The sequence below is a fragment of the Seriola lalandi genome, unplaced genomic scaffold (genome assembly GCF_002814215.2).
Source record: "Seriola lalandi dorsalis isolate HSWRI2012SDOR001 ecotype SW California unplaced genomic scaffold, Sedor1 jcf7180002054964, whole genome shotgun sequence".
Taxonomy (NCBI): Eukaryota; Metazoa; Chordata; class Actinopteri; order Carangiformes; family Carangidae; genus Seriola; species Seriola lalandi.
In genome coordinates this window covers 41,831-51,921 of record NW_019525515.1, presented here as the reverse complement: position 1 = coordinate 51,921, position 10,091 = coordinate 41,831, and the positions used below count along the sequence as shown (strand labels likewise).

Here is a 10,091-nt window from a genome sequence, read left to right as displayed (position 1 = left end):
AGCTGATTCTGAACAAAAGATGAACGTGTTCTAGCGCATATTTAGTCAATGAAATGTTCACACAACAGAACATATTTGACCAATTAGTTTGTTGACATTTTAGGGGAAGCTGAGCTTCCCTTGCAGTCTTAGAGCAATCGCCACTGACATACTGTAACACTGTAGTACTGCATACTGTAAATACTATAAAACTGCAGTACTATGTACTGTACATACTGCATTACAGACTGACTCCACACAGTCGATATGAAACAGATTTCATAAACATTTCAGAGTTCATATCAAACATTTATTGATTATTCGCTGTCTATCTGTCTGATATTATAATGTCAGTGTGAAGCTGAACCTGACCTCTGACCTGCTCACAGGTATGTGGATGATGTCATCTCTCGGATCGGCAGGATGTTTCCCGACATGACCATCGAGTTGTTCAGACCCAACGGGACGTCTGCTGTGCTGCTGGTACTGAGGCTCATCACATAGAGCAGGTGACAGGTGTGTTTGGACAAGTGAGTTCAGCAGGTAACAGGTGTGTCTGTCTCACCTGTCTCCCTCTCAGGTGACCCTGGGGAAGGTGTTAAAGGCAATTGTCGTGATGCGTTCGCTGTTCATCGACAGAACCGTTGTTCGAGGATTCAACGAGAATGTTTACAACGAGGACAGAAAGGTGAGAAAGTTGGACTCCCCTAAAAGGTAGCGAATGATACCTGTTTGTTTGTCCCCATGGTAACCTGTCTGTATCTCCTCCTCAGCTTGACATCTGGACCAAGTCTCAGTACCAGGTGTTCCAAAAGGTAAGATTCATCTGTCCACCTGAAATAGTAACATAGGTGTGAGTGAGCAGTGCTCTGATTGGTTGTGCTGTTGCTAGGTAACAGACCACGCCACCACTGCCCTGCTACACTACCAGCTGCCTCAGATGCCCGACGTCGTGGTTCGGTCCTTCATGGTGAGACATCGATCAACAGCCGATCAATAACCTATACCTGTCTGTCTCACCTGTCTGTGTCTCTACCTGTCTGACTCTCTACCTGCAGACCTGGCTACGGAGCTACATTAAACTCTTCCAGTCTTCCTGTCAGCGCTGTGGTCGTTTTCTTCAGGACGGACTTCCTCCAACATGGCGAGACTTTAGGACCCTGGAGGCGTTTCATGACACCTGTCGCATGTAAACAGACATCAGCTGTGTTTTTGTCTTTCTGTTTGTCTCTGTGTAAAGTTTCAATAAAGTTTGATTTCATTTTTCATACACCCGTCTGAAAAAGGATTGCTTTACTAGTAGCAGTGGTAGTTGTGATTACTAGTAGCAGTAGTAGTTGTGATTACTAGTAGCAGTAGTAGTTGTGATTACTAGTAGCAGTAGTAGTTGTGATTAGTAGCAGTAGTAGTTGTGATTAAGTAGCAGTAGTAGTTGTGATTACTAGTAGCAGTAGTAGTTGTGATTACTAGTAGCAGTAGTAGTTGTGATTAGTAGCAGTAGTAGTTGTGATTACTAGTAGCAGTAGTAGTTGTGATTAGTAGCAGTGGTAGTTGTGATTAGTAGCAGTAGTAGTTGTGATTAGTAGCAGTAGTAGTTGTGATTACTAGTAGCAGTAGTAGTTGTGATTACTAGTAGCAGTAGTAGTTGTGATTAGTAGCAGTGGTAGTTGTGATTAGTAGCAGTAGTAGTTGTGATTACTAGTAGCAGTAGTAGTTGTGATTACTAGTAGCAGTAGTAGTTGTGATTAGTAGCAGTGGTAGTTGTGATGTTAAACTCATTGACTCAGTTAATTAGTTGATTAATATGTAACATTATTAACTAGTCTGACAGGTTAAATAATAATAATAATAATTTGAATTATTTACACTTTGATCAGCTAACAACTTCAACTTTTTATCAACAAGCAAATCAGACACCTGGACATTTTATTCTTATTGATAAATATTCTAAAATCAGTTATCAATACATGTTAATAAATCACAGTGTTTATACTGCTCAATAAAATATTCAATAATCAGCTGCTCTGTCAGGATCAGTCGTGTGGCTGAGCCTGTCGTTTCTAATGAAGTCGGCTTCCTGCTGGGTCTGAAGGTCTGAGACCATTTAACAATAATCATTAACCTTTATCAATTATTGATCAGCAGCTTCAGTCAGTCAGTGTGATCAGAAAAACACAAACAAACTCAGGTAGAACATTATCATACAAATGAAACAGCACTTTATTAATATTATTCATATTTAGATGATTAATGCCGATTGGTGACCTTTGACCTTTAACAGTCAGTCAACCTACTGATACATGATTGGACCGCTGGGCGTTTCCTTCGGGATGACCTTAAAAGGACATGAGATTTGAAATGAAATGACTTTTATCTTCAGATTGTGTGTGACTCCAGTGTGTGTCAGGTAACACACACATACACTCCATCATACACACCTGTACTTTCAACATCATTTCCTGTGTCCTGCACTGATCACAGGAAAATCAGACACAGTATTTGATTATGTTTCTAATCAATGAAAGGACATGAACACGTGTCCTCAGTGATGGACACTGAAAGCCTGGACATTTAATGAAGCAGGTTTTCCTTCCTCCTGGAGTCTTGTCTGCAGGCGTCTCTCTGACCTTCGTCCTCCTCGTCGTAACCAAACCTTCAGATCTGATTTTAAAGGACTCGTCGACATTTCAGCTCCTGATCTGAAGGAGAAGGTCAAAGAAGAAGAGCGAGATCGAGTCACTGACAACTTCACAGACAAACACAAAGAGCTGAACCTGAACTCGATCCTGATCTTGAACCATTCTGGTATCTATCCTGTCAGACTCACTTCATGTATCAGACTTACTTCATACGAGACTGTCCGTCTATGAAAACCTAAAATATCTTTTAGCTGACATTTTCAAAATATGAAATTAATTGTAGGATTTTTGAAGTAGGGCGGTCTGTAACGCCTGTAGTCTTGTTTCCTCCACTGTGTGAACTTGAGTCGACTGGTTGATGGAGATAAACAGCAGGTGGAGCTGATTCTCCAGTTGCTGCATTAAACCACAGAAGAGCCAGTCAAAGCTCAGCTGATGAAACCAGATGGAGAATATGATGGAGGAGGGCTCAGCCTCCCCATTCTCTCTTCATGCTTCAAACAGTCCATCTGACTCTGACTTCACTCCAACTTTTCCACCTGAAAACTTTTCTGCAAGATCTCAGATTCCATCATTTGAAACCAGCTGGAGCCTTCAGCTTTTCCCAGCTGTGCCTGAAGGCATCATATGATCAGGAAATGTCTTTGTTTAATGGGAGAAGAGCGCTGCCTCCTGGAGGACTGATGCAATCACAGCTGCTCTGTCTGTCAGCTCTCTCTCTCATCATCATCATCATCATCGTCATCATCACGATCATTATCACATCATCATTAAGCTGTACATGTGTGATGTGATTATGCACACGTGATGTGTGATGTATATGCATATACATACTGTGTGTACAGAACAGTTTATTGTGTGTGTGTGTGACAGCAGGGCGGGGCTGAAAACGAGCATGCGCAGTACACACACACACACACACACACACACACACACACACACACACACACACACACACAATCACACACAATCTCAGCATCTCTTCGCTGATGACAAAGGGACCTCTGGGAGACGGGCCGTGCATGATCGCGTCCTCTGCGCTCGTGCTGCTGCAGACAGAGACAGACAGAGAGACAGTCAGGTCTGTCGGTGAGTGTCGGTCTGTCTGTGAGTGTCGGTAGGATGCGCGAGGCGGACAGCGGCAGCAGCGGTTAGCGGTGATCGTCGGTGTGTGGAGAGGCGGAGCAGCAGGAGCAGCAGGAGCAGCAGGAGCAGCAGGAGGAGCTGACCGGAGACATGAGCTGCAACTGGGGCACCGAGCTGTGGGTACGTACACCTGTTCACACCTGCTGCACGCGGACATCACCGGGTTAGAGCGGGGTTAGACCGTTGGGTAACACGGTCAGCAGCGGTTACTGGTTCTGTGCCGGGAAAGAGCCGGTAACCGCGCGGCCTGTCGGTGTGAGAGAGAGTGAGGCCCTCGTGCTTCTGTCTGCTCTGCCATAGCAACACGGTTAGTGACGACAGCGGCGGGCGTTCTGTTTTCCCCCCCCCCCCCCCCAACTCCTACCAGATGATGATTATAACACTACTATTACTATTATTATTACTATCACTAATGATAATAATATTAATAATAATGATAATAATGATAGTACTTGTCATGCTGCGAGCTGAACTCCTGCCTCTGGTTTCAGACTGTGTCATGCTACAGATACAAGATAAGAGACAAAGAGCTGCTTCCTCCAGATCGTTGAAATGTTTGACATGAGCAGCTGAATCAGTGTCTGTCCGTCGCGGTGGGACAGTGAACGGGACAGTAGAGGACACATGGTCCAGGTCCTACACCATGCTCTGTCCCACATTCAACTTTTATCATTTTAAAAACACATAGCTCTGGTTCAGTCCATAGATCAGCTGTATGAAGAGATATGTTGTGCATATATCCATCTTTATCAAAGAAACGAAATAAGTGGAGTTAGTGAGTTTCCTGCTTCCTCTATCATGGAAAGTACAAGGGACAGTTCCATCACTTCCTTTATGATAGTTGATAAAATATGTAATATTAGATTATAGACAGTTATATTCAGACTGCTGTACAGACTGATGTCATGAGCTTTGTATTCTTGTTTGTTTCAGGATCAGTTTGATAATCTGGAGAAACACACCAGCTGGGGAATCGACTTCCTGGAGAGATATACCAAGTTTGTTAAAGAGAGAGCTGACATCGAGCTGAGCTACGCCAAACAGATCAGGTCACTCTCACCCGCTCGTCACCTGTATGTCACCTCTGCATCACATCTGCATCACGTCTGCACAGCCCTCTCATCAGCCCACATTACCTGAGTATCACCGTCAGGTTACAAAGAGCTCAACAAAGTCTGAAGATGATAAGACTTTTAAAATCAGTTAGGACCGAGAGTTTTATTAGAACGTTCAGAACGTTTCAGATCACTTGAGATTTTAAGAGTTTGATAGAAATGTTTCAGTTTTTTTGCCCAGTGTTTCCTGATCCATGATAATTACTATTACTGAGCAATCAACACTTTGTTTGTAGAATAATTATTGTAATTTTAATGATAATTATCTAATTTGTCACATACATAATATTCGAATCTTTGTACAATGTATGATCAATAAGCTTTCTTAATCAGAGTGAACTAGATCAGAGCTGATTTGGAACAAGTGTTGATCGAAGAGTAACCATGGTGATACGGTTTTCAGAAAACTGACTCAGGATCCGTCTATCCTCCAGTTTGGTTCATTTTATGGTATAAAACATATTTAACTACATGTTTAGATGCACAGTGCGTCCTGTATAATAAAAATTGAGCCCATTGTCACAAATTAGGGATGTTAATAATTAACCGTTTAACCGTTAACTGGCAATAAGAATAATAATACTTAATACTATCAGTTAAACAATTAAAAAATATACATATTTGAGAGACAGCCCCCTCAGTGGACACTAATCCTCTTGACTGGTGGAAGGCTCATGATGCTTCCTGAGGCGCTGTGTCTGGTCTGACACCAGACTGACCCGCAGCCTGTCCACATGTTGCTGCTGCCGAACATCAACCATTCGGCAAGCTGTCCGCTGAGCCTTTCATTTTATTTTGAGGTCTGAATAATGCCACTACAAGTTGTGTTCAGCTGTTTGTGATCATTAATTAGCCGAGGAGGACGAGGAGGTTTCAACGTGTGTTTTTGTGTTGTTAAACTGTTGATACATTAGAAAGTCTGGCTACTGTTTGCTCTTTATTTTAAGTTATAGAATATTGTCCTACACAGGAGATCTAGGCTGCGGTGCCAGCTCTGCACGTGTGTGTATATAATATATATATATATATATATTGTAAATGAAAAAACAAACATTTGTTGTATTTTTTTAATGGGTCACAGACACTCGTTTACTAACAATTACATTAACAACCCTAAAGAAAACTCAAACACACCAACTCACATTCATCTGTCTGCACCTGTCTCTCTCTTTGTCTGTCTGTCTGTCTGTACCTGTCTCTCTCTGTCTGTCTGTCTGTCTGTCTGTCTGTACCTGTCTCTCTCTCTGTCCGTCTGTCTGTCTGTCTGCACCTGTCTCTCTCTCTCTGTCCGTCCGTCTGTCTGTCTGTCTGCACCTGTCTCTCTCTCTGTCCGTCTGTCTGTCTGTCTGTACCTGTCTCTCTCTCTCTGTCTGTCTGTCTGTACCTGTCTCTCTTTCTCTCTTTCCCTCTGTTTGTCTGTCTGTCTGTCTGTACCTGTCTCTCTCGCTCTCTGTCTGTCTGTCTGTACCTGTCTCTCTCTCTCTCTCTCTGTCTGTCTGTCTGTACCTGTCTCTCTCTCTCTCTGTCTGTCTGTCTGTCTGTACCTGTGTCTCTCTCTCTGTCTGTCTGTCTGTACCTGTCTCTCTCTCTCTCTCTCTGTCTGTCTGTCTGTACCTGTCTCTCTCGCTCTCTCTCTCTGTCTCTCTCTCTGTCTGTCTGTCTGTCTGTCTGTACCTGTCTCTCTCTCTCTCTCTCTGTCTGTCTGTACCTGTCTCTCTCTCTCTCTCTCTGTCTGTCTGTCTGTACCTGTCTCTCTCTCTCTGTCTGTCTGTCTGCAGGAGTCTGTCTAAGAAGTATCACCCTAAGAGAAGCAGAGAGGATGAGAGCAGGTCAGTTTTCATCTTCATTTATATTTTGTCTGATCTCACACTGATGTAAAGTTTTAACTGACTCACATGTTTCAGGTTCAGCTGGTGTCTGATTGGTTGTTTCAGGTTCACCTGGTGTTTGATTGGTTGTTTCAGGTTCAGCTGGTGTTTGATTGGTTGTTTCAGGTTCACCTGGTGTTTGATTGGTTGTTTCAGGTTCAGCTGGTGTCTGATTGGTTGTTTCAGGTTCACCTGGTGTTTGATTGGTTGTTTCAGGTTCAGCTGGTGTCTGATTGGTTGTTTCAGGTTCACCTGGTGTCTGGCGTTTGCGGCCACTCTTCGTCAGCTGAATGAAGTGGCAGTTCAGAGGGAGGAACTGGCTGATAACCTGAACACGCAGATAGTCTGTGAGCTGACACGATACACCCATGAGCTGAAGACTGAGAGGAAAACAGTGAGTAAACAAACAAACAATAAACAAACAGCTGAGCAGATTGATAAACCTCCATATTAGTGGACACTGGCTGAGGCTTTTATTTTGGTGGTCTGTGGATCAACCCTTTCCTTTCACCTACTGTTGATCCCCTGATCCTTGAACAGTGCCTCATAGTCCCATGATATGGTCTGAGCTCAGCAGTTTGACCAGTTTGAGCACTTTGTGTTTTTGTTGCAGCATTTCCAAGATGGCCGCCGCGCCCAGCAGCACATTGAGAGCTCATGGAAACAGCTGGAGTCGGTAAGTGCCCCTCGCCCCAGGGTGATCAGGTCACAGAGCTGAAACACTGTGATGATGTTTATTGATTTGTTGTTTACTTGTTCAGAGTAAACGTCGGTTCGAGCGTGACTGTAAGGAGGCGGAGCGAGCTCAACACGTCTCTGACAGAATCGACCTTGACAGCAAGACGGATGGAGAGAAGGTTTTATAAATACAAATAAATATGGTGGTGGAGGAGGAGACGTATTACCATGAGTGTATGAGCAGTGCAGCAGTGAAGTGTAGAAGTCAGCTGGTTACCAAACAGCTGTGAATGAGCCAATGAGGGTGAAGCATGAATGAAACAGATGATATTAATCAATACAAGTGACATGTTTTAACCCATGGATGATATTTATCTAATCTGACCTCCTGTCTGTCTGTCTGTCTGTCTGTCTGTCTGTCTGTCTGTCTGTCGTCTGTCAGCGCTGCTCACTGAAGGTAAGGTATTATTATTATTATTATTATTATATTACTGTAATACAGACTGAGGCTGAGCTCTGTTCTCCACCAACGTCTCTACAACTCCCTCATGAACTCATTATTTCTCATGTAACAGCAGAAAGTTACTGCAGGACTTTTCATTGTTGAATTCTGCTACCTAGAACCTAGAACCTAGAACCTAGAACCTAGAACCACAAACTGGTTTTAACATTTCATTTTTGTTTCTATCTGAATCAAAGCAACGAGATTGAACAGGTGTCGAGCTGTTGGAAGATCTGTCGTATCTCACAGTGTGTGATCTGGTTTCAGGCTCGTCAGACGGCTCAACAGAAACAACAAGCGGCTGAAGAGTCCAGGAAAGACTATGTGACCAGTTTAAACCAGTTTAACCAGGACCAGCACCAGCATTACCACACACTGGTACCTGTTATATACCAGGTAAACTAACAGTACCACATCGGTACCTGTTATCAGCCAGGTGATCCACCTGTCCTACGGTACAGTAAAACATTTCAGTGCTACAGCGGGTATCCATGTTTGTTCCTGTGTTCATAGCGGATCCAAGACATGGAGGAGCGGCGGATCGAGAGAATCTGTGAAGCGATGCGTTCGTCAGCGGAGGCAGAGAGAAAAGTTCTTCCTGTGGTCAGTCGCTGTCTGGATGCCATGATGGACGCTGCAGAGAGCATCCAGCCCAGGATGGTGAGTCTCCTCTGGGTTGTAACCTGGCGTAGTTGTGGGGAGGGGTGTGGTAGTTTGTTGAGCAGGGGTTTGATCTGAGAGAATTAATGTGGTTCAACTGTATGTTCCTTCATTCCATGAAAGGAAGCAGAGATCGGACTTGTCAATCTGTTCCCATAGAAAGTCTTAACTGTCCCTTGTTGAACCTCCAGTTTTCCATTCTGGACTCTGGAGGTCTCAGGGGAGTTTGTCCGCCAGTTTCAGCAGGTGTTCAGACAGGAAACGATCCAATGATCTGCATCAGTGGGTTGTTTTTGTTTCAGGCAGAATTCCTGTTGAAACACGAGAAGGTTTTAATGTTCATGGTGACAATGATCGACATGGCGAGCAGCCTCAGCAGACGGAGGAGAGTCTCCGTTAACGTTTTGTGTAAAGGTCTTAAACACTAATGCATTAACGTTTTCCCTTAACGATTGAAACTTTTCTCCTCAACTTCAGGAATATATATGTATATGTGTGTGTGTGTGTGTGTGTGTGTGTGTGTGTGTGTGTGTGTGTGTGTGTGTGTGTGTGTGTGTGCAGGACACCCGTCAGGTTGTGGAGGTGTATAAATCGGGCTTCGACCCTCCAGGTGACGTTGAGTTTGAAGACTACAGTGCCACCATGAGGCGGAGCATCTCTGAATCCAGTTACCTTGACAACCGCACAGAGGGGCGGAGACACAGCAGGAAGCTGTGGCCCTTCATACGAAAAAACAAGGTACACAGAGACACACCTGTACACACACATACAGGTACATGTGGCTGTGCTGACCTAACCTGTGTCTCTTTCTCCAGCTGTTGACCCTCCTCTCCTCCCCCCGACAGCCCCCCCCTCCACCCCCAACCTCACCATCACCTGGAGGTGTGGCCAGCAGTCCCCAGTCCCCGCCCCCTGTTTCCAGAGAACCAATTACACAGCGGCTGAATGACCTCATGACTTCTGGCTCCAGGACCAGAAAGCAGTGTCTGCGCAGCCTGAAGAGAGGGGTACACCATGTATATACATATACACACACACACATATATCTACATGTATATATTTATAGTCTTACTTATGCTATATTTATATAATATAAATGAACCAAAGCTGTTTTAATGTTGTCACGTTTCCTTCATGCTTCTCTGATTGGCAGCTGTCACTCAAACTGGTCAGTATATCACCTGTCACAGGTGTGTTCTGTACATTCATTTTTTGTCAGTGTGTGAGTACAGTCAGTGTGTAATTGTGATGTGTGTGTGTGTGTGTAGGGCTCCAGTCCTGCAGACTGCAGTCACCTTCCTCCTGAACAGAGACGCAAGAAACTTCAAACCAGAATCAACAACATCAACCAGGAGATTCAGAGAGAGAGAGAGCAGAGGTAACACACACAGACACACACACACACACAGAGACACACACACACACAGAGACACACACACACACAGACACACACACACACACAGAGACACACACACACAGAGACACACACACACAGAGACACACA

General features: G+C 44.2%; 2 protein-coding genes across 3 annotated transcripts in view; both read left to right on the top strand.

Moving 5' to 3' along the window:
• The window catches only part of med27 (mediator complex subunit 27), a 6,543-nt gene extending 5,294 nt beyond the window's left edge, over positions 1-1,249 (top strand). Inside the window, exons 4-8 of one of the 2 annotated variants that reach the window (XM_023395473.2) lie at positions 369-462; positions 560-667; positions 753-794; positions 872-949; positions 1,038-1,249. In XM_023395473.2, the coding sequence (XP_023251241.1) occupies positions 369-462; positions 560-667; positions 753-794; positions 872-949; positions 1,038-1,172 (457 nt within the window). In that variant the 3' untranslated portion in view covers positions 1,173-1,249. The remainder of the gene's footprint in view (positions 1-368; positions 463-559; positions 668-752; positions 795-871; positions 950-1,037) is intronic. The other variant, XM_023395474.2, reaches the window with a different exon arrangement.
• Positions 1,250-3,546: 2,297 nt separating this feature from the next.
• Positions 3,547-10,091, top strand: part of LOC111646088 (formin-binding protein 1-like) — a 19,428-nt gene continuing 12,883 nt past the window's right edge. The window contains exons 1-13 of the mRNA XM_023395489.2: positions 3,547-3,884; positions 4,698-4,813; positions 6,658-6,708; positions 6,994-7,141; positions 7,361-7,423; positions 7,509-7,604; positions 7,868-7,882; positions 8,195-8,323; positions 8,441-8,587; positions 9,149-9,325; positions 9,403-9,594; positions 9,741-9,755; positions 9,856-9,965. Of these exons, the coding sequence (XP_023251257.1) occupies positions 3,855-3,884; positions 4,698-4,813; positions 6,658-6,708; positions 6,994-7,141; positions 7,361-7,423; positions 7,509-7,604; positions 7,868-7,882; positions 8,195-8,323; positions 8,441-8,587; positions 9,149-9,325; positions 9,403-9,594; positions 9,741-9,755; positions 9,856-9,965 (1,289 nt within the window). The 5' untranslated portion in view covers positions 3,547-3,854. The remainder of the gene's footprint in view (positions 3,885-4,697; positions 4,814-6,657; positions 6,709-6,993; positions 7,142-7,360; positions 7,424-7,508; positions 7,605-7,867; positions 7,883-8,194; positions 8,324-8,440; positions 8,588-9,148; positions 9,326-9,402; positions 9,595-9,740; positions 9,756-9,855; positions 9,966-10,091) is intronic.